General features: G+C 38.6%; 1 protein-coding gene across 3 annotated transcripts in view; it reads left to right on the top strand.

The window, feature by feature from the left end:
* pparg (peroxisome proliferator-activated receptor gamma) overlaps positions 1–24076 on the top strand; it is a 38436-nt gene extending 14360 nt beyond the window's left edge. Inside the window, exons 2-9 of one of the 3 annotated variants that reach the window (XM_034676021.1) lie at positions 7200–7496; positions 7742–7908; positions 11172–11310; positions 14284–14483; positions 19840–19957; positions 20142–20308; positions 20381–20624; positions 22687–24076. In XM_034676021.1, coding sequence (XP_034531912.1) covers positions 7200–7496; positions 7742–7908; positions 11172–11310; positions 14284–14483; positions 19840–19957; positions 20142–20308; positions 20381–20624; positions 22687–22934 — 1580 coding nt within the window. In that variant the 3' untranslated portion in view covers positions 22935–24076. The remainder of the gene's footprint in view (positions 1–7199; positions 7497–7741; positions 7909–11171; positions 11311–14283; positions 14484–19839; positions 19958–20141; positions 20309–20380; positions 20625–22686) is intronic. The other 2 variants (XM_034676085.1, XM_034676158.1) reach the window with 2 other exon arrangements.
* The last annotated feature ends 932 nt before the right edge of the window (positions 24077–25008 follow it).

Below are 25008 nucleotides of genomic sequence, written 5' to 3'. Positions count from 1 at the left end.
TTTATCTTCCAGGAGCAGGCATCAGTGTTGATTACTCTAGATGAATCAGTTTGGTCAAATACACAGTAAGCTTGAGTTAAACTGTTTATTATTTAACATACTTGCTTTGGTTGGCATTTGCCATTTTTATGATATTTGCAGAACCTGTGAGCTTAGAAACCTACAGTTAGTATATTTATTTTTTAGCCAAAAGGGTTCAAATAATAAAAAGAAATTTATCACAAGGTCTTTCTGCAGCGTGATGTTGCTAGAACCACGCAGCAGCCATTTTGATGCAATGTCACGCAGAGAGTTAGGAAGCCGAAATGCTGTTATAATGTTGTACTGCTGTGTTCCAGGTTTTACAAATTATATAAACATAAGGCATCGTAAAAATCTCTCAAATTTAATTGGTTAAAGATCGATTTGCAACTGGAAAGAGAGAGAATAGTGCAAATCACGAGAGAATAGCGCAAATCACCAGGGTTGTACGTAAAGAAACAAAAAGTGTCTTACCTCGTTAGCTATCAGTAGAAAACAGCTAATGTCAGTCATGTCATAGCTAACCTTTAGCATGACACAGTTTAAAAATTAAAGGGGTATGTATCCAGCCAATAGACATTTAGCTAGCTAATGGTAATGTTTGCTAGGATTTGGTTGAATGCCAACGTAGTCAAACCAGATACTCTTGAAAAATTAAAAAGAAAGCCTGGAGATGCTAAGGCCCTGTGTCCATTAAAGCCTTTTTTTTTGCACTGTCAGCGCCTATGTTCTATACAAAACTGGTTTAATTTAGTGTTCAGTGTTCAGTGTTCAGTGTTCAGTGTCTGAAATGTAAAATTTAGCTGATTTTGTCGAATTTGCCATTGCGCAGTGATCTCAGTTGATAATAGTTAAACTTTTGGAGCACTGCAGCGCTCTTCAAGGTCACTTCGCCATCACCGACCAATTAAAATCAAGAAGAACCGATATCAAGATACAAACCACACTATTTTTTTCTGGATACAGTTTTCCAGGCGTAGATTCATGATTTTCATCAATTATTCTTAAATTTTTTGGTAAAATGCGACTGAATGAAAACAAACACAAAGCACAGGGAGCATTCTTAAACAGACTTAGCTGTCACTACTTCTAAGGGAATTGGAAGTGCCATTGGACAACTTTGTGACCCAGCAACACAAGTGCGATTGAGGAGAGCCCTGAAATTGAGATTGTGGACACTAAACGGCGTGAAAACCCAAGGGCCTTATAATCATGAAGTAGTTTTTATATTTTGCGATTCAACATTTGAGATGAGATAAGAAAAAGGAAGGTAAATGAACACTTTAAGACTATTAAATATACAAACATTCAAGCTTTTCATTGTTTTCACTTGTTGCCAGTTTGTAAGAAGTCTTGCCTCCCCCTTAACGTGACCTGTGGTTGACCTGGTGCTGATCAATACTCAAAAAAAACCCAATGAAATAGAAATGAGAGAGTGGTTGTCTGGATGCTGTTTTACTCAGAACTGTGCCATCCCGCTTTGACAAGCTTTTGAAGTTTCATGAGTGAAGTCAGTACTAACAGAAGAAGTGGGTTTTCAGACACTAGTAGACTCTCAGTTCTGCTGAAAAGAGAGTCCAGACCTCTGGCTGACACTTGGTATGCACATTGTTTCCATTACTCTCCTGTTTGATCATTGAGGTGTAGAAAGGGGGAAGGCCCTTTCAGGTAACTCTTCCTGTGGTGTCTTCAAACCACCAAAGTAAAGAAGAAAAGCTTATTTCCTGAAGAGAGAGGCAGGCTGGTAGATCTTTTAGATTTTGTGCTACATGAAGGTTTCACCCCCTGCTGTTTTTTTCTGTTTCCAGACTTAGTTAATGAAATCAGCTAATAACAATTAAAGCACAGATTTGCCACAACATGCTATCTTTCTACTGTATTCCACTGTTAGGCAAAAATCAAGCGCATGTAATATTTTCAAAGAATTTGTGGGGACTGTAAGCAGTCATGCAGGCAGGCATATCTTTGTTTTAGTCACTGACACTGAACCACAAGCTTTTCTTTTTTTACATGAAGAGGTCAGGAAGTCACTTTCTGTTTGCACTATCTCTTTCTGTGTTTGACACATACACATTCATTTACACAACTGTTGTAATGTAGAAAGCTTACTATGCAAAAAGAGGGGAAATAGGTTGTTATTAAGAGAACAGAGAGTGGACTTGTTTAGTGTGAGGCTGAGATAAGTCAGGCATATGTACAAGTCTCCAACAGGAAACTAAGCATGTTAGAGAATAGAAAAAAAGTATGCGCCTTGTTTTTCTTTTTTACCTATAACATCCACATGTCAGTGTTCATGAAAAGCAATCAAGTTAATTTCCAACCAAATGGTTCTTGCATGTCTTCAGACATATGTGGCGTGGTTCTCACCCTCAGACAGAGAGCATAGTTATTATTCAAACAGAGAAGATAAGAGCGTTAATGCCTCTGAATGCAGCAGGGCAGGTTCTGCCTTTTTGTCTCAACATTACTAAATATACCAGACCGGCTTCTGTTTTCACTTCTGTCATTTTCCTTAACTACTCCTCAGCTTGTACATTTCCTTTGCTTGACTGTTAAATGGCATGCTGTGTCGGAGCGTAGGAGGCTTCTACACCCTAGGAAAAAATGATGATGACACTGGATGTTTTCCAGTGTATTCATCAGAAGCATTCAGTCCTTTTTTTTTGCGCAGTAAGTGTTACTTTCTGAGCGTTTTTGTATAAAAAAATATCATAATCTCAGAGCTCATTTGTTAAAGTCAATACATTTTAATAATAAGGCTCCATATTCAGAGGCAGAAAAGGATTTAAGACATTTTTAGGCAATAATCTGACCCCCAGCCTTTTAGTCATTGCGTTCAGCAAAATCATTTTTCTGTTAGGAAATATGAAACATGAGTGTTTCATGAGTTTTGTAACATTGTCCCTGAAGTAAAGATTTCACATATCCTGGTTTGACCTCTTGGTTGACCTCTTGGTTTGACCTCTTTTAGTCTGCTTACAGAATACAAAAGCAGCATCACTCTAGTATCTAGTATTACCATGTCGTCTTTGTACCTTTTGTCTGTCTCTCTGCTCTCAAATAATGTGTTTGTCCATTCAAAGATCCTTACAAGATTCTACTTGAAAAGGTTGCTTGGTGGTTTTTACTGTATGTTTTGGCTCAGACACACGCACACACACAGTATCAGTCCACCTCATGGGTACAGTAGCTTGCCAGACCTGCCTGCCAGTTTGCCGTTAGCCTTTTGTTATTATGTCATTAATGAAGCAATAGATGATAAAAACATACTCCTACATGCTGTACTCTCACCTGGAGGACAAGTTCTGACGTGTGGAAACCTGAGAAGTGGCTGGAGACACCGGCAGAACTGTCATGCACGTGTGCAGACGCACACATGCACATTTGCGAACACAATACACACCGCGAAAACCTCACATCTGTCATCTTTTATATGGTCTGACAGGGTGTTTGCCCACACAGCGCTCACATTTGCAAATGTATTGAATTTAGCAGAAATCGTTCTACAGTATTTCCTTGAAAATTCACAGGAGAGAAGTTACGGTGGAAAGTGGTTTTCACCTTTGATTGCAGCATGGTTTCAGCACCACAGGCTTTTTTTCTCCCTCAGCTGTATTAAAGGGCCTTCTGAGTACAGAACATGAGGTCCTTTTTTCTTTGAGGCCACAAATGTGAAGTTGGGTTTTTGAAATGGTCTCAGGACTCGCTCTCTGTCACATTATCCCTCTCACCCCTCATCTCTATTGCTCGCTCTCCCTCAAGATTTCTGTCTCTGTATGATGACTTGACGCCAAGCCGGACGCAAGTCTTTCCAATGCTGTGTTTATTTTAGTTTTGGATCAGATGGCAACCAGCCAACAAAAGGGAAAAATAACCAGGTTTCTTTGGTTATTAATAGTCAGCATTTTCCCTTACAGCAGCTTCCAGGGGCACAGCCAGCAGACACACACACATATTCACGCACACACTTCTCTTTCTCCCTCCTGTTCTGAAACAATGTCAACGTCTCTGTGAATTTTAAGTAGTTCCCCTGCTAATTATCACTGCCACAGTCCAAGCATGTAAAAAGGAAACAATAACTATTTGAGGGAGGAGGATGTTTGCTCCGGGGGGATGTTTTGCAAAGTAATGTGTAGCCATTTTTATACCTGGTGCTGCTGTGCCATCGGAATATTGCTATTTTAGTTTTGTCCTGTTGCATAATTCCTCGGATTCTTTGGGACTTTCTTTTCCAAATCAGGCCTTCCTTGATTAGAGGAGGTTTATTTTTGGTGTTGGACACAAAAGGTTGTTTGGCACACCAGGTGTTTCAGAGGATGCATCCTTTAATCTATTAGCTATTTATAACTAGTGCTACTCTGAGTCTTCCTTTTCAGAGCTTCTACGATTTCAATCAGGGTCAGAATACAATTCCTCTGATTCAAATAAGAGAAACAAGGCGTGGGAAATTTCAATAATTTTTGTATCAGTGTTAAGAAAGATGCATAAATAAGCCTTTGCATGAAAGTTAAGAATGAACTCGCCCTATTTGAGTGTAACTCTGTTGTTGTTGTTGTTGTTGTTGTCTGCTTTCTTGTGCAGCTCTCAACAAAAGATTTCCATAGTTGATTAACAAGTGAATATGTCAGGCCGTTAATTAAATAGTCATTGTACATTAATGACAATATTCTGAGAGTCAGAGATGGTTTGAGTTACAACGCTAAAAATTATAGTTGCCTGTGTTTTGGATAACAAAGCTGTGATTTTCAGTCTTAAAATATAAACTTTACAAAGCCCAAAAAAAAAGCAGTTCAACTCATAATTTATTTAACTTGGTGTAACCTCATTCCTCACTGCTTTGGCCCTATAGCTAAACTGTCACGTCACTATAGCCGGAATCGTAGTGGCTAACTAGCTGACCAACTAACTTCCCCTCAACCTTACCTATCTAAATTGCTTCACTGCAACTTTGGCTTCTCAAGATTTATTTTTTTGCTGACAACTGTGACTTAATAACCAATAAAAAGCGTACACTTCATGTCTGTGGTACATACATGTACATTAGTGTGACACAGAAGAGATTCACTTCCCTTAGACTCTCTGGAGTACGTCACACACACGTTACATACAAAGGCATCTTCCTCAAAGGAAAACTACTGACAACTCCTGGATCAGGACTGACACTTTTTTTTTACTGACTAACCAACCAATAAAAACCTACATTAACTTCTGTTAAATTTGCTATCTAGCGAAACCAACACACATCTAATTGTTATCACTTATGAGATCGGCATCTTTTCTGCCTGGCACTATTTTCTTGATAAATCATACGTTGAAACATATTCAACCAACTTCCCAAAGATGTTTGGCCCACAGGCTCTGTACAGCTCTCCATTGCAACTTTTGTTCACACTTTCCACACATTTTGTTGATATAGTTTGATATTGTTTTTAAGATTTGTATCTTATTCTAAATTAAGTTCCTTAACAGTAGTAACACTACACTTAAATGTTTTTTTCCTTATATTTTTTTATTTCTATTCCACTTCTCTGTTCATTTTTTCTGCATTAGAACATCAAGACAAATTCTTCATATGTTTGAACCTACTTAGCAACAAACCCCATTCTGATTCTAAATGAAAAACCACTTTAACAAGGTCGTCTAATAATGTTACATCACCAGGAAAAACTACTTCAAACTCAAGCTTGATTTTACAGCTTGTAAGAGGTTTGTTTATGTGTGGTTTGGAGTGACCCTCCACTGCTGGACTTTGATCATTTTGTTTTACTAGTGTCCTCCATTTCTGACAAACCATGAATGATCGAAGAGCCTTCATCATGTCACAAAGAAGTTGAGCGACAAAGCTGGGGTTGAAATGTATTTTCAGGGACTGTTTGAATATGCTCTTCAGTAAAATGGGTAAAAAAAAAAAAAATCCAAAGTAGCAAAAGATAATTGTGCGTCTGTCAAAATGCTGTATTTGTTTAATTGTCAAGAAATCTCATGAAAGGAAAAAAACAAAACAATAGATGCATCCTTCCTAGAAGTGTCATGGTGTAGCAAAAAATAGAAATAGCCTGTTTTTGTGTGACTTAAAGGTCAGTCAGCCTAGGAATCAGACAAAAATCTATGAGCCAATGTCTTGTTAGCTCTGGTACATGAGTCTCATTCCAATAGTTCCAGCTAACCTGGCTCTCATTGGACCCAGGACTGCTCTCCTGATGTGGGGCGGGGCTAAATGCTGTTGAGTCTTTTTTTTTTCAGATAAAAGCCTTTAGATGTTGATGAGGGAAACTCTGGATGTGCTTATGTCCATATCAGACAAACTGAGCCGAGTTCAAGTTACATACAAATGTTACGTGTTGGCTTCTAAATAAAGCCATGAACAATTTCTGTTAACAGCTCTATATTGAGCTAGACTCCACATGAACTGGATGTATGAGCTAGCTACCTAGCATTGTGGCTGCTTCTACATCACTTGTTGCTTGGCTCTGATTGGTCGCACTTTCCAGAGTCATCTTGATCTGCAACCATCAGTGATAATGTAATAACTGAAAACTCACTGAGGGAATCTTTTTCGCTGAAACCAAACTTCAAATTTGAAATGAGCTGTTTTAGTGCTCTCAGGAGATGCAGTTCATTACACAGCAGTAGCTAAATATCACATCCTTGGCCTCAGACAGACAGACAGAAGCTCAAACTGTCCCTGCTGTCTGTGTGCTTTGGTTGGGTAATCACACGGCGAGCCACCCAAACAGAAACAGAGGAACACAGACGGTGTTTTGAACAGAAGAGATTTTCTTCAGTGCCAGAGTTCGTCTTGTACTCCTTGCGACACAATCCGCCTCCCTGTTTACTTGATAACAGACGGAGCGCAGGAATGAGCTGGAGGACGGTGGGTGCTCATCATGGTCGAAAGTGTGTGTTTGGCTTTTCTGACAGGACATATTTTATCATTTACTCTGTGCACAATGCCGAACGAGGGCCCGTCTATCAGTGTTTGGATTGTCATCTTTTTTATCTCCTCCTCCACTCTCAGTCTCTACAAACTCTTCTTCTTCCTCTCCTCCTCTCTCCTCTTCTTTTATGGTTGTTTTCTTTTAACAAGGTCACATACAGTCAACAAAGGATGTTGCATCAGCTATCACGTCACTGCCTCATCTCTCTCTCTTTCTCTCTCTCTCTCTCTCTCTCTACAGAAGACATGGTGGACACCCAGCAGCTCCTAGCCTGGCCTGTGGGATTCAGTCTGAGTGCCGTGGACTTGTCAGAGCTGGACGACAGCTCCCACTCTCTCGAAATGAAGCATCTGTCCACGTTAGACTACTCCTCCATCTCCTCCCCCTCCATCCCTTCCTCAATGTCCCCCCCACTCATTTCCTGCATTTCCTCCGCCGGGGTGGCCTATGACCCCAGTCCACCGCAGCGCGAAGAACACCTGACCAACATGGACTACACCACCATGCACAGCTACAGGGTGGAGCAGGACATGCACAGTAAGTCCAGACCTGAATCATGTTATCTAGTTTTTTCAAAATTGACATGCAGGAGGTAATATTGATCATTAGCCACATTTTTAGTTGGCCAAAGTCTACATAAGAAAACTCTTATGTGACATTAAGTGTATCACATTAAGAGATACAGATTTGCATTTTTTGTTGAAAACATAAGAATAGATTTATAACAGTCCGTCTGTCTCTTTCTTGGTGTCTCATCTGCCTGATAATGTTTCTTCCATCAGACTCAATCAAGCTGGAGCCAGAGTCGCCTCCTCAGTACCCCGACAGTCAAGTGTTCTCAAAGCTCCAGGACGACATGTCAGCAACAGCGCTGAACATTGAGTGTCGTGTCTGTGGAGACAAAGCGTCTGGGTTTCACTACGGCGTCCATGCCTGCGAGGGATGCAAGGTAGGACTTGAAGAAACATAAGTGTAGGTATATAAGATAACTGAGTGAATCATTGAGCCAATGCTGTTAGGCTTGCTTTATTTATTTCATCTGAACCCTGAAATGTGAAATTTAATTTCCCTAAAGAAGTAGCACAAAAGAAAATCCTTACAATTAAGAGGTAGAAACAAGTCTATTTTGGCAAATTGTAAAAAACGAGGCAGAAATGATGGATCAGGCCTTATAATAGTTGCAGATTAATTCTCTATTGGTACTTTTGTTGACTGTCTCCTGCTTTCGTAGGGCTTTAAATGTCTTAAATTTAGGGCGATGATTGCCCACAGCAGTTAAGGCCCCAACTACAGAAGCTAGTCCTCCTTGCAGCGCTCGCTGGTTCAACACCTGACCACAACCTTCTGTTGCATGTCTTCCCCTGCTCTCTGCTCCCCACATTTCCTGTCTCTCTCCTGTTCAGTCTAATAAAGAAAATAACAGAGAGATGTCATGAACTTGAACAATTTCTCACACGTCAAGGATAATCTCTATAGCAATTCAGTTTTTAGGTCTTGGGGTCACATGATCATCAGCAGGGATATTTCTGATGAGTTTTTAAAAGGTTTTTTTTTAGAACAACTTGAATTCGCCATCTTTCCCATCGAAACACAGCTCTCAAAAACATAAAGACATCTATGTCATGACTTATACTACAATGCACGGCAGTGGAAAATGTATTGATTGCTGCCCTCACGATCATACCGTCTTAAGAGGGGTGACAGGAAGTGGTAGTGGGTGCACAAGTTTCTTCTTTGACTTGTCTAAGTTTTGTTTCTCTGCCAGTTTTACATTTTCTGTCACTCAGGTTGCTCTTCGATGAAACTTGTTTCATTGAAAATATAAGTATATGATACATAAGAGAAGTGCGCATTTTTTTTATCTACTATCTACTGATGTCTGTCACTTTAACCACAAGCCCCATGCATTTTCCACTCTGCAAAGACTCAAGGAAGGTGTGAGCTTCTACAGACAGCCAGCCCTTCGTACCCTCTGTTGGTTTTGAATAAAGAGTTTAAATAACAGTGTGGGGGAAGTTTCACCTTTTCATTTTCTTTGAAATAATGAGACATTTTAAGAAGGGGGGCTAGAATTGCAGCTTTGTCCTGTAAAGACAGACATGATTTAAAAAAAAAAAAAAGGCAATGCTTTTCACAGTTCAGAAATCTATCTAGTCTACTTTCAGTTAAAAGCTACTTGGTATACTGTGTTTTTATCACCTTCATCAAGTCTCTCTGCACTGTAACAATCACTCGTTCTGGTATAGCAGGAGCCCCATGTTCACAAGCTGTAATCCTTGTCGCACTGGTCAGTTGATTGATTCCAGGTCCTGGCAGGATTTGGTGCATGTCACCCCTAACTCTCTCTCCACATTTCCTGTCCCTCTCTCAAGTTTTCTCTTCCAAGTAAAGCTAAAAGCCCCCAAAAGTATAATACAATAAATAAACTGACTTAAAAAAAGGTCAAGATTTAAAAACAGACTTTCAATTTTTGACTGTAGCATTAATTGAAGAACTTTGTAGTTGTAACTGTTACATAGAAATGTATTTCTTGATCATTTTTCTATTGTTATATATATGGTTACAGTGCATGATGTGTTTCTTACCACACTGTGGTTTATTTTGATTCCATCCCACTTACAATAACCTGCTGCTGCTATGAAAACATGCACGCACAGCAAATCTGTAGCTAAACAAAGCGCCTTATGAATATACTAATTAATTTGGGCCTGAGAAACAGCTTCCTAAAATTTGATTGTCAGGATGTTTAAATTCATTTTCTGTGCCTATCATTAAAAACTACAGTATTTATTCAAGCTTTCTGCATATGAGTGAAACACCTCTGGGTTGAGAGGTTCAAGACAAGCAGGGAAGATAATCAGTATTTATAAAACTAGACTAACACTGTTTTTTTAAAGGTTGTCAAAGCTTAAGTACTGAATGGCATCAGCCTTTGCTTTAAAAGTTTCAAGTTTCATATATTGTAATCTTGATTTACACCGTAGAGCGACAAAAGAACTAACCTTGCAGTTTGATTCAAACTAATAAAAGATGTAATTAGCCGCAGCCTTGATGATTGCAGAGTTGAGCAACCATCTTTATAACATTTTCAGAAATTTAAGTCCTATTTAATCCAAGGTCCAAGAGTTTTTGTTTTTCTGTCCTCTTTCTCTAAGTCATACTGTACTTTCACAGGATGAATGAAGCTAAGGTACAGTAGTCATTGTTCTGCCAAAGTCTCTGGGGAGAGTCACCAGAAGAGAGAGGAGAGGGGTCAGCCAAGCAGGCAAACACTTAATTGTTTCAAAACAGAAAACATTCTTTATTAAGGTGGAGTCCTGACCCCTTTTAACTTCCCCTTTCTTTAAATAACCTATGATTAAAAAAAGAAACATGTATGGAACTTAGGAAGGCAGATGTCAATCACGCCAGACTTCCCATAAATCCAGATGTGGATCTGAAGAAAAATAAACCTCAAACACAATACTCCTGTAGTGCTTTTTTTTGTTACTGTTTGACTCTATTCAATTCATCTTTTCATTACCTCCTGTAGTCAGCATAGTCAAACACAAGAGCCGATAACAAACCTGTGACTGTGTGTGTAAGATTGTGTATTGAGAGTTTTACCATGGCTGTGTAGTTAAAAGATAAGCACAAGGAGTCTTATGGCTCCTTTGGTCCTAAGGTTGAAAACATCAAAGCACAAAAAACAACCTGAAGCACAGTCATTTTTAAATACACTCGTAGGCAGTGTAATTGACTTCCTTAGTGATTAGAAAGAACAGGCTCTTATCTAAATCAGCTTGGCAATTAAGGCTCTTATAGCTCTTTTGCTGATGAGAAACTTGGAGCCGATGATTTAGGTTGATTGTTTTATTCACTTTAGGGAAAAGTCTATTTTTAACATAAACAACCCCTACTTCATCCTTTTTCTTTTCTGTCATATGTTCTCTTTGGATGAACAATTCCAATGTAAATCTAAACAAGACATTTTCTCAACTTTAACTGTCATACATTTATTGTCTAACGATTTTTACCATACAAGTAACCTCTCAAACATATCTATAAGTAGAATTTTACATAGGCAGAAAATAATGCATTCTTCCTGTGCAAGAGTGGCACAAATATCTTACCAATTCTTAGAAATAGGGCAGTATCACCACCATAGAGCATGAGAAAAAAAGTGTTATATCTAAAGTGTCAATTTCTGAAGTGTCTCTTTCTTGTTCGTAGGGTTTCTTCAGACGCACAATCAGGTTAAAGTTGGTGTACGATCACTGTGACCTCCACTGCCGCATACACAAGAAGTCTCGTAACAAATGCCAATACTGTCGCTTCCAGAAGTGCCTCAATGTCGGCATGTCACACAACGGTAAGATGGTGGTACTATTCTTCTTAACATCAGTGTACACAGTATGCACAGGAAGTGTTCATCTTAAATAAAACGGATAAACCTAAGTAAAAGTTTTAAACTGATGGGTCATGAGGAGTTTGACAACAAAAGTTTAGCTTGTGTTCATTCAAGTGCTTTCATTTTCATGTATTTTCTTTAGACAGGAACAGAACCCTCTTTCACGCTCAGTATAAATAAGCACTCTGAAGTAAAAGACTGATTCTTCTTTAGAAGTGTGGGCCAGACGACCCCTCCTTATTCAAACCAACTCTTCTGTCTTTGATGCCCTCAGAGAAACATCTTCACCACACTGCTGCCAATTTGGTCTTAGGTGTTGTGATAAAGTGTGCACAAATGAACACCACTGCCCTGAATATTTCCAGTTTCTTCCTCTGTGGTCTCAAGACTGATTCACACCCTCCTGTCATGGTCTAGTTCCCATTATTAGTGTGCTTGTATACCTACCACAGAGATAGGACTGTGGTTTAAGCTAACTTTAAATCCAACTCCACCCCCTAAAAACATCCACGCTTTGTTTAGTTATTTGGTGAAACTCTTCTATATTGCAAGGTGGCCAGTAACTGCCAACACCTTCCACGCTCAGATGTCTTTATCAATTGTTCTGTCAGTCCAGATGCAGTTTACTGCTTCTTCTGTTTCCATTTACAAGCTGCTTCTGATTCGTAACACATGTTTACAATGCAATTTACAGTTATTGATAACTCAAATACATGTGAATGTAGTGATGATTGTTTCCTCACTGGTGGAGCAATCCACTGACATCTGTCTTCAGCTCCACACAAGCTCCTTGTCTGATGTAAAGGAAGTTTTTGTCCTTTTTTCAAGCTGCCTTTGTTGGAGTGCATCACACCCTTTTTTTATGTGTACAGCTGACTCTGCCTCTCCAGATGAGTTTTACCTTGATTGACACCTGTCAGACTCTTTTGTTAATTTTGTTTAACTTGAAGAGATTTAAAACATACAGCTATGCTTTTTGTTCCACAAGCTTTGGTGATACAAATTCTGGTAACAACTAAGCAAAAATTGAAACTTAGAAATTGCCTCTCATTCAACAACAGTGCCTCTCTCTCCCTCAGTTAAAGCTCCAGTGAGGAGTTTTTAACTGGTACAGCTCAGTGTATAGAGTACGGAACCAGGAAGAGAAGGCAGGGAATGACATGTGGCAAAAAGCCACAGGTTGGAATTAAACCCAGCGATTTAACTGCTATGCAAAACTGGCACCCCATGTTTTTTTCTTACTCACAATAATGGTACATATGACTGTTAAAAGAAAGAAGCATGACATTTTTCATCAGAAAAAAATATTTTTACAAGTACAGGACAAGATAAGCAAAGAAACACACATTACTGCTTTCTCTGGATCTGCACATGCTCAGTAGTTTACTCAGTGAGACACAAAGCAGATACTTGGATACTTACAACCCATTACCATTGCTGCTACAGCAGGTGAATAGATGCAAGATTGTTTTTTGGGTTTTTTTTAAATCAGCATTGCGTTGTGGGTTTGTTTTCAGAAAGTAGTCTGCATATTACTGTGCTTAATCTACTCAGTGTGTCTAGTCCATTCTTTGCTCTTAGGTGCAGCTTTGCAGTATACGCTTTATTTGAACTCTATCTATGTATAGTAATGTGTTTGATTCTCCTCTTCCCACATTATTGTATTTACTTTACTCTCCTTTACTTCTCCGCACCTCCTCCCACACAACATTTCTCTGCTATTCAACGAGTTACAGCCCATGCTTGTAAAGTCTTTGCTCTGTGTGGGTTTTTATTTATCAATGATTGATGTCTCAGAGTGCATGGACCTCAACTGATTTCTCTAACTTGCTGTGTCATTGCAGCAGGCAAACTGCCAAGTGGTGGTAGAGCAACTCTGGTTTGTATTCATTTGCTTAAGGTGTGCATTTATCACCCAGTCAGCATTACACAATCACATACCGACTGCTGTAAACGCAGAGCGCAGGCCTGAATGGAGGTATAATTAATGACTTCCACTGACAGAAAGACGAGGGTTTAACCATTTCACAACATTGGATCAAATTACAGAGAGGCTGCAAAGAGAATTTTCTCCTGAGGCTTATAGGCAGATATACACAAGAATATTAAAACTGTGTAAAGAAACAAATACAGTTACATTTCCATCAGCATTTTAAAATGTTGAAATAAGACCTGGCTCCTTTGTTGTGTATTTTATTATGCACTATGAAATATAACCCGCAGCAAAAGGTGGAAAAGGGGGAGGGCAGGGGATTCCATGTTAGTCAGGTTTTGCACTGAACTGTGACAGCATCACTAATAAAAATGAATGTCATGTTGTGGAAGAGACTTTATTGTGATGTTCATGAGACACACCTTATAAAAACCACAAAGGGGATAATTATCATTTGTTTTTAAAAATAGATTTTCCCCCACGTTGAATCATCGTTAGCGCGGAAGCTAATCTGTCAAAGTTGTGGAAAGTCGAAAAATCTAAAGACAGTTGCTTTACTATCACTAACACCTTTGACACTATCAAAAGCAGAACTTGTTCACGTTTAAGACAATGGCACCAGGAAATTTGGACAATGTCTAAAATAATTGTCAGAGGAGTTGCAAATAAAATTTCTATCAATTGTTGCTGATAACTTTTAACAGGAGTTAGCTCTGGTGACTGAATCTCACTTAAGTCTTCAATATAATAATTCAGATTTGTATTTGTGTTCAATGAAAATGTTGTGAGAACTTTCTAAATACATGGAGTGTAAAACTGTGCATTATATATATGCATCTGAAATATGTACGCCTGTCTTTTGAGTCTATCTTTCTGATTCTTCTCTATCATGGTACATTTTCATCTATGCTCTTGCATACTTGATCTGCTCGCCCAGCAACCCTTATCTACATATTTATGTTATAATCCGTCTCTCTCTCTCTGTCCATTTCCTTTCTCAGCCATTCGTTTTGGCAGAATGCCGCAGGCAGAGAAGGAGAAACTTCTGGCTGAGTTCTCGTCTGACATGGAGCACATGCACCCGGAGGCAGCAGATCTGAGGTCTCTGGCTCGACATCTGTACGAGGCCTATCTGAAATACTTCCCCCTTACCAAGGCCAAGGCCAGGGCCATTCTCTCTGGGAAGACTGGAGATAACTCAGTAAGTAACTGCCTTAATTATACTTTACTGTTACATATGTACACTACCGTTCAAAATTTTGGGGTCACTTAGAAATTTCCTTATTTTTGAAAGAAAAGTACTGTTTTTTTCAATGAAGATAACATTAAATTAATCAGAAATACACTCTATACATTGTTAATGCGGTAAATGACTATTCTAGCTGCAAACGTCTGGTTTTTAATGGAATATCTACATAGGTGTATAGAGGCCCATATCCAGCAACAATCACTCCAGTGTTCTAATGGTACATTGTGTTTGCTAATTGCGTTAGAAAGCTAATGGATGATTAGAAACACCTTGAAAACCCTTGTGCAGTTACGTTAGCACAACTGAAAACGGTTTTGCTGGTTAGAGAAGCTATAAAACTGGCCTTCCTTTGAGCTAGTTGAGTATCTGGAGCATCACATTTGTGGGTTCGATTATACTCTCGAAATGGCCAGAAAAAGAGAACTTTCATATGAAACTCCACAGTCTATTCTTGTTCTTAGAAGTGAAGGCTATTCCATGCGAGAAATTGCCAAGAAACTGAACATTTCCTACAACGATGTGTACTACTCCCTTCAGAGAACAGCACAAACAGGCTCTAACCAGAGTAGAAAGAGAAGTGGGAGGCCCCAGTGCACAACTGAACAAGAAGACAAGTACAGTAGAGTGTCTAGTTTGAGAAATAGACGCCTCACAGGTCCTGAACTGGCAGCTTCATTAAATGGTACCCGCAAAACGCCAGTGTCAATGTCTACAGTGAAGAGGCGACTCTGGGATGCTGGCCTTCTAGGCAGAGTGGCAAAGAAAAAGCCATATCTGAGACTGGCCAATAAAAGGAAAAGATTAATATGGGCAAAAGAACAGAGACATTGGACAGAGGAAGATTGGAAAAAAGTGTTATGGACAGACGAATCAAAGTTTCAGGTGTTTGGATCACAGAAGAACATTTGTGAGACGCAGAACAAATGAAAAGATGCTGGAAGAGTGTCTGACGCCATCTGTCAAGCATGGTAGAGGTAATGTGATGGTCTGGGACTGCTTTGGTGCAGGTAAAGTGGGAGATTTGTACCAGATATAAGGGATTTTGAATAATGAAGGCTATTACTCAATTTTGCAACGCCATGCCATACCCTGTGGACAGCACTTGATTGGAGACAATTTCCTCCTACAACAGGACAATGACCCAAAGCACACTTCAAAATGATGCAAGAACTATTTAGGGAAGAAGCAGGCAGCTAGTATTCTGTCTGTAATGGAGTGAACAGCGTAGTCACCAGATCTCAACCCCATTGAGCTGCTGTGGGAGCAGCTTGACCGTATGGTACGCAAGAAGTGCCCATCAAGCCAATCCAACTTGTGGGAGGTGCTTCAGGAAGCGTGGGGTGAAATTTCTTTAGATTCCCTCAACAAATAAACAGCTAGAATGCCAAAGGTCTGCAATGTTGCAATTGCTGAAAAGGGAGCATTCTTTGATGAAAGCAAAGTTTGAAGGACAAAATTATTATTTCAACTAAAAATCATTATTTCTAACCATGTCAATGTCTTGACAATATTTTCTATTCATTTTGTACTCATTTGATAAATAAAAGTGTGAGTTTTCATGGAAAAGACAAAATTGTCTGGGTGACCCCAAACTTTTGAACGGTAGTGTATGTATGTATGCATTTGTTTAGATGTGTATATGTATGATATCATATGTAGATATCATATTTACTTTTTCATCTTTATAGTTCATTTGATAGGCACAATGCAAATTACATAGTACAACTCCTGCCTGTTACAAACAGCTGTAGTAACTGATGCTTTGCATATAGAGATTATAGCTAATGCCAGTTTCCAGCTCATGTCCCTAGTTAGGTTTTAAGATGTAGAAAATGATAAACAATGCAATGTGTTTGCATACTTTTTTTCTTTTTAACCCTTTCTAGTAAATATCATAAGCAACCAAACTACCAAATCTCAACTAGCAGCAAAGAAAATTACATTTATGGTTCAAGCAAACCATAAATGTTTTTGGTTTTATGGTTCAAGCAAACCATAAAAGCAGACAGGTTGAACTTACATCAACACAGTCTTATATCATTCCTCTTTATCTCATACTCTATTAAATCTATGATACAGTACACTGTTGCCAAATCAAATAAGCCCTCACCTATAAAAAATCTTCACCTGATTATACGTTATTCCAGTCTTCTTTTCCTTTTAGATTAAGGATTTAGCTCTTCAAATTAAGGCCTCTAATTTGTAGTCAAAGTGGATGATCAAATTGTTGAGATATAATTGCATGTTGATGACTTAGTTTTACTAGCCGAACACGAAGATGGTTTAAAAGTTATGCTGAGCATTGTTGCAAAATGGTGCTGAAAGTGTAGACCAGTGGTAAATCAAGACAAAATACAAACAGTACATCTCACACAAAACCTTCATTAGTAAGAAGTTAAGCTGTTTTTAATTTAGGCGCCATATTCCTATCAGATACTGCTAACTATCATTATCTAGACAAGTGCATGTCATTTAAAGAAGCTGTGTGTACTATATATAACTCAGTCAGCCGAGTTCTGGGAGCTGTCTTGAACAAAGTTAAGGGCTGTGGTAATCTAGAATTTCATACTTCGAATTCATTTCTGCATCCAGAGTCTGACTATGCCTCTGGTGAACATACAAGTTGTAATTCTGTACATCACAGAGCTATCAAGTCCTTCTCCAGGGTTTATGAATTACCATCAGTTGTGTCTGATATTTGGAAATATGCGATTGGAGCTTTGAAATATCAGGCACAAATGTGAACTGCTTCAGCTTTCACATTTGTGTCCAGAGGAGGGCAGAGTTTGTTTATTATACGAGTGGGGTGAAATTGAGAATGAGATTCATCTTCTGTTTTTGCTGTAGCATCTAAGACGAAAAAAGGGATATACTTAGTTCTCCATTTATTCTGATTTCTTTTGGTTGGATGATTATGAAAAAGTTGAGTTGAGGTTCAGAAGAGGAACCTTTTTTTTGTGTATTTTATCTGAAAGCTTGAGAAGAATACAATGTTTAAGAGCTATAAAAGGAACAGACAACTTTACAGAAACCTGCAACACATTTTTGGACCAATGCAACTGTAGTCCTGGTGTCTTGTAAACCCATGTGGGTTGGGATCTTTGTGTGCATGACACGCAAATAAAATACAATAAATCATTATTTAAAATGATTTAAAATAACGTTCATGTTGAAACTAAAGGATTTTACAAACTTTAAACTTTAAATAGTCAACAGTTTTCATCATCATAGTTTCTGCACTCAGTTTAGTCCCAATGATCTCTTTTTAAGCCTGTATTGCAGCTCTACAGCCGAAGTGGTTTGACTGGTTTCTACTTGTTTTGGCTGGTAGAAACTGTATCATATTACCCTGGTCAAAGGATAAATCAGATAAACACAGCTTCTACTTTACTACTCAGAAAGTAACTATAATTAATAATGACATTTGGTGATTTATTATTACATTTTTGACTTTTTTTTTGTCTAAACCATGAAATATTGGATATCATCTTTTTATGTATTTTTGTACCTCAACATTCTAGATATTGAATCTGACTATTCAAAAAGACACAACCAGGAAATCCACCTCAGCTAAATCACAAGTGGCAGCTAAAGAAAAACAGTGAATATTTTAAAATGCACGGTGCACATGTGGGGAAGACTTGAGATGTGATGGCACAGTAAAAATAAGCTTTAATATCCTGCACAGGAAATATAACTATCCTTTGCAAATATTTAAAGATTTTCTGAAAGCTCATCTAAAAACAAACAAGATAAAATCATGTTAAACTTTGTTAAAAGTCTGGTGAAATTATCCTTTTGAAGGGTCTGAGCAGAGTGAACCTGTTAAGTCATATACTGTTAGATACTGACAGTGAGTCAGTGCAAATGGTGGAACTAATTACCTTTTATTTTGAAAGGTCGAATCATGCACAAGCATCAAACACCTCAAATATATTTATATTTAATTGAGTTATTATTATTATTAGTAGTAGTAGTAGTAGTAGTAGTATAGTAGTATTGGTATTAATAGTAGTAGTAGTAGTAGTGGTGGTGGTAGTAGTAGTAGTAGCAGTTATTCGTGTTGTATTTCACGCAATAGTTTCTTTTCCTTCTTCTTTTATGTAGTTGTCTTTGTATTCAGATGCGTTCAAGGCCACTCTGAACATTTCTGGTCAGATTGTTATGACTGGTCATGGCAGTGATTGCAGCCACTGGAGGAAGTTTTGGGTTATTTACTGAACCACAGCAAATATCCTGTGACAAACAGAGTCATTGAAACAAATAGCACTTATTGTATTGTTATTTCATTTAGGAATGTTCACATACTTTTAAACTTTGAAGATTGATATAACCTAAAGTATATTTACTAGACGTAGAGGTATAATACATATTTTAAGCTTCATACCTGTTCGATAACTTTTTTTTTGCAATATCAGTGTAACAAATCAGACTTTCCTGTGTGCTGTTAAAATTAATATTCAAGTTGATATGTTTCTGTTAAAAAATACAATATGAATTAAACTTTTTGCTTGTCCATGTGTAACCTGCAGCTTGTAAACAATCCATAGACTAATAAGATAGACAGGCCATCTTTTCTAGTCATCAGACATGGCAGCATAATACCCCGCTGAATTAACGTCGTATTCCTCCTAACAAGTCACACAAATATTTAATTCATGACTTTATTTCCAATTAGTGAGCCTTAAACTGGAAGAAACTAAACTACCAAACTTAGTGGCAGACAGATTTGGGCAAGTCAGCACATATACCCAAAGACAAAAGATGCTATTCCATTACACTCTTTTCCACCGCAATCTATTTTATACACTTCTCAAAGAAAAGTGTTTTTTCATTGCATCACATTCGGATATCATCTCTTGTTTCCTTTATCATGTCTCACTTTTCATTTGATCGTCATGTAAAAAGATGTATGAATGGTCCCATTCATCATTCAGGCCGCTGCATGTCGTTGCTAGTACTTTACTAAACAGTAAGCGTGTTTTTAACTCAGTTAAGCTTCATTTACCTTCAGTTGTTGTTTTTGTCCGCCTCAGCCTGCAGCTAACATTTATTTACATTGCCCATCAGACATATGAGATGTGCTGTGTTTGCTTTAGCAGGTCTGATGAATGAGCCATGACCAAAGTGCATGCACGGTATACGAGATTAGATTTGCGGCTCACATGCCCTCAGAGGACCCATAAGGAGCTGATGCTGATTCTGTTTTTTTTTTTCTCTTTCTCCTTCTTTCTCCCACCTTTTCTACTGGCTTTTTCTCACCCCTAAACTCACTTTTATAACTTGTTTTTTCCTTCTGTTCCCTCAGCCTTTTGTCATCCATGACATGAAGTCTCTGATGGAAGGGGAGCAGTTTATTAATTGTAGACAGATACCAAATCAAGAGCAGCTGCAGCCGATGTCCCCTCTCACAGCTGGACTAGGAGGTACACAACACTCTGTCGTTATTTGGAGATGTAATTTAGTCTGTTTTGTGTAGTCATTTTCAAGTCATGCTAAGTTCCAACTCACAAAATTACCATTCTTGTCAGATTGGCATGAAACCTCAGAGTCTAGTTTTTCTCATAACCCTTCTACTGTTTCATTTTCTCCTCTGTTTATCTCATCCAGTTTCGGGTCTACCAGCAGCTCACCCAGGCTTAGAGAATGCCATTGCAGACGCTGTGGAGCTGCGTTTTTTCCAGAGCTGTCAATCACGCTCAGCTGAAGCCGTTAGAGAAGTGACAGAGTTTGCCAAGAGTATCCCAGGATTCATCGAATTGGATCTCAATGATCAGGTGGGAGGATTAAATACTGCTGCTCCTTCATTCTCACTCAGATCTGTGTTGCTGACTGCTATCTCTTCTCAGGTTACCTTACTAAAATATGGTGTGATTGAGGTCTTAATCATCATGATGGCGCCCCTGATGAACAAAGACGGGACCCTGATCTCATATGGACAAATCTTCATGACACGGGAGTTCCTCAAGAGTCTCAGAAAACCCTTCTGTCAAATGATGGAACCAAAGTTCGAGTTCTCAGTCAAGTTCAACACGCTGGAGCTGGACGACAGTGACATGGCGCTGTTTCTGTCTGTCATTATCCTCAGCGGAGGTGGGTGATTCATCGTGTCATAGTTCACTGTAGTCTGAAAGGGTTCTCAGGTGTGTAGGAGGGGTGATTTGATAGCACTCTAATGTCTGGTTGTAAATGCGAACCAGGAGCCAGAAGAGAGCTAGTTTAGTTTAGCATAAAGAGTGGACACAAGGATTGAAACCCTGGCTAAGTACAAGAAATATATTTGGCAAAAAATGCTCAAATAAACCACGACTTATCATTTTACACTTCACTTTACCCCTCTTTAGTTTTAATCTGGATAAGACAACTTATGGCCCTTTTCCCCTCTAAATTCAGAGTGTTGTTTTGGTGGATGCGACTTATAGGGGGAACTAATCTCAAGCCAAATGGTAACATTATTCCATAGAGATTGCATTATACCTCATTAACTTCATAATCATAATAACTTAAAGTAAAAAGGCATGTGTTGAAGTGTTGAGATTTGGAGATTATCTTTTTAATGACTATTTTTCGTGCTTTTAATGCCTTTTTTAGAGGAAAGAACCATACCATAGAGTAGGAAATTAGAAGGAGAGAATGTGGAATGACATGCAGCAAAGGGACCCTACTGAACTACTGAGACAAACCACCACCATTTTAGCTAAGCTAAATGTCTCTTTCTCTGGCTACATGTTACAATTTGAGAAATACCCAGTTAAATTTAGTTAGGCGGCTAAACAATTACTCGATATCACCCTTACTAGTTGGCACCAGAATTGCAAGTTGGTTAAACTAATTATTTACATTTCATTATTGTTAGTCCAAAATGATGGCCATATGCTGCGTCTAGGCTGTAGCGCTAGCCGGGGGTGTAGTTCTTGTTAATGGACACTGCCATAATAATATAATGCTCTACTACCTGGATGTAAATGATGACACGGATGACAGATGGCATCTTGTGGTGCGGTGTGGTTTTGCAGTATTTTGATCTAGAAAATGGAGATTAAGTTATTTGTAGGGAGGTTAAACTGGGATATAACCACTCACCCAGCAATGCCTAACCTGCAAGAAGGACTGAAGAGCACTAGTTTTTCAGCACTTAGCCATCAGCTTTGAACAGTTTACCCACAGACTCTGTGATCCTGTTTAGCCGCATTAAATAAATTGTGTGTGTTTTCTTACCTTTGGACTAGGCGGTTAGTCAGAATATAAATTTCCATTTAAATGACTGTGACATTAGTTACTTCAGAATGTCCCTACTATTCAGGTTATCTTGTAATAATAACATATTTTTGGCCATCAGAACAGCGAAGTTCACAGTGTGCATTAAGTGCTGTAAGGTGTCTGCTGCTCCCACAGACTCATAAACTCTGCTGTGTTTAACAAGCTATCTATGGCATGCCTTGACCCATTTATCTTCTCCTGTGAGGTGAGGGATATTATTAGAAAGAAAGGGGAGTCAGAGTGAAGGTGAATGAATCATTTTTCACGTGGAAACTATAAACAGCAGCTATCATATACAGTCAGATTTTATGACGGTGTGTTGTTGACAAAAGCTTGACACATTTGGACAGGGACGATAAAGTGGGTCAGGTTTCAACTAAGACCACATGAGCAACCTAGAACGACTCACATCTATAGTTTAAAAGAAAAGTTCAAAAAGAGCGAGGGTGAAAGAATTTGCTATTTACACAGTCATATAAAAGTCCCTCAAAATAATCCCTAACTCTGTGATCTAATATTTCTGGATTGCGTGTGGCTACTTGATAAAAGTCTGGCCTTGAACCTGATGAGGATTAAAATCAGACATTTAAGTCAATTATTAACTGAAATGACTGAGATTATAGCTCGAAAAGAAGATAAGAAAGCTTTTTTCAATAGCAATAATACACCAACGTCCAGTAATAAGGGAGAGCTAAATTGAGTGTTTTTTTTAAGTAATGTAGATATTTGAATGTTTTATTTCTGTCCAATCCCATAAAATGTAGCAAATTTGAATCATCTTCCTTACATGTCTTTCTTCTTTCCTTTTGCCACTGATTTTTTGTTTTATTATTCTCCATGGAAGCCCTCACCAGAGATGTGACTGTTTTTTCCTCCTTCTCTCCAACCCATCCAGACCGTCCAGGCCTGCTCAACGTGAAGCCCATCGAGCAGCTCCAGGAGACGGTGCTTCACTCGCTGGAGCTGCAGCTGAAACTAAACCACCCGGACTCTCTGCAGCTGTTCGCAAAGCTGCTCCAGAAAATGACCGACCTGCGTCAGATCGTCACTGACCATGTGCACCTCATCCAGCTGCTGAAAAAGACGGAGGTGGACATGTGCTTACACCCACTGCTGCAGGAGATCATGAAGGACTTGTATTAAATTTTAACCGCAGAAATGGACAACCAAAGAGATGTGGGAAGAAAATAATAGAACGGGGAGAGAAAGAGATTTTATTTTTGAAATCAGGGTTTATGAAATGAGACAAGAATGCACAAAAAAAGGGAGGTCAGCCAACTGAAAATTAGAAAGTGAAGGGGAAGAACAGAAAAAAAGAAATCCAGGAAAGGAGAAACTGAATCTGAGTGTTTAATCTTGTCTAGACAGCTACATGTGAATAAGTTGGTGTGCAAAGTCATTTAGCAACTGCTGAGCCTGGACATTTTGTGAATGAGTCGGCTATCAAGTAAAACAAGAAACATCATCCATATGCACCAATCAGGAAGAGCATCTGTGACTTACTGAAAGAACGGGGGACTTTCTTTTTAGCAAGCTTAAAATGATGAACACAGCACACACTTCAGGAGGTGAAACGTGTCATTGTGAATACTTTACCCCAAGTACAGTGCCATGTGTAGCTTATCTGCACACACACATTACGTTACAACTGTCATAGGCAGCAGCAGCAGTAGCAGTGTGTGCATGCCTCAAAAAACCTCTGTGAACACGCACAAATGCATGATCGCTCATGTATACACATTCTCTGTTTTGCCATCAGGGAGGAAGGTGCTATCTCTTTTTAAATCAGCTAATCCAAAAACAGAAATCAGATTATTGCCTTTTACATATTTTAGACTCAGCCACCTGCAGAAACTGTGAGAACGTATGATGCACACCAGAGGCACATCTTTGTCCTGATGATAAACATAAAAACAGTATGTGCCATATTGTGCCTTTAAGATTTGCTGTTTGACTTTGGTGTGGAAGAAATGCCATTTAAAATACATTATATACATAACTAATGTGTAATGTATGATAAGTCTTTGTATATATTATTTAAATGGTTAAAAATGTCAAACACAATTTGCTTTTTAGCTTTAATTTGTATTCAAATTCTTTAAAAGAGGTCTGAGTTTTACTATGAAATTATTTTGTACACATGCAAAGTGTCTCCTGTGTCTGATCAATCAGATTTTGTTTTCAAGGGAGGGTCTGCTTACAAAAGGGATTGAATTTATTACACGGGGCCGGGGAGGGGGGCATCATTTTTTGTAAATAAAATATTTTCTAACTTTTTATTTAAAGTGTGTCTCTTGCTTGAAGTCATGAAAGCATAACTACACATGTACAATACAACCCCCTATTTCCAAATAATGTATTTTTCAAACTCTGAAAAATCTTTTTTTCAGTCATTACATCAGCTGTCCTCAGTGTCTCTTACCAAACTCGCACACACCCTGCTGAAACGATTGCAACATATCAACTCTGCTGAACCGTGCCAGAAGACCAAAGTCTAACAGATTTGATCCCCAAGTGAAGAAACTGGTTTATTTTTTAAGTTTAACATATTTCAGATGCTACCTCCTTCCTAAGGGGGGCACCAACTTTTGTCACTTTTTTAACTAAACAATTGACTGAGAATGTGACAGATACCACCTACAGGAGAAAGCATGCAACAACAGGGTCAGAGACAAACTCAGGACAAGTCTAATGAGACTTCATCGCCTCATCGCCCAGGGTGCATTCAGTTAGACAAAGATAGACTGGTGTGTGGCTTTTCTCCAAGTTATAAACCATGCAATCCACAAACATTTATTTCTCTCACTGACAAAGTTAATGACTCTCTTTGAATTAGGGACATCAGTGTAATGTATACTCAGATTAACTATGATACAGTGAAATAACTTCCTCTTTAATGGTCCGACATCTGTCGGAGAATAAATCTGTTCATTCAAGTGAGTAAAGATATTCTAGGACACAAATGGTCCCTCGTACTGTCTTTGTCTTTCTGTAAAAACTTGTGACATTGTGGTTTATCACATTTGGGTCTCACCTCCTCTGTGGACCTAATGGTTAAAAAGTACAGTTTGCTGTATGGTGCTTAGGTTTCTGCCTGTGCAAAGGTTTCCCCATTCCACTGTTTCCACTGGCTGCTGGATTGAGTTGTGTCATGATATATTTTTTTGTGATTTGTTGCTAGGAGATTGAGTTGAGTTATTTAAAATTCAAAATTTGG

Source organism: Notolabrus celidotus, chromosome 1 (genome assembly GCF_009762535.1).
Source record: "Notolabrus celidotus isolate fNotCel1 chromosome 1, fNotCel1.pri, whole genome shotgun sequence".
In the NCBI taxonomy this organism is placed as follows: domain Eukaryota; kingdom Metazoa; phylum Chordata; class Actinopteri; order Labriformes; family Labridae; genus Notolabrus; species Notolabrus celidotus.
Note: the sequence above shows the minus strand (reverse complement) of the source record. Positions and strands in the feature narration are given on the sequence as shown.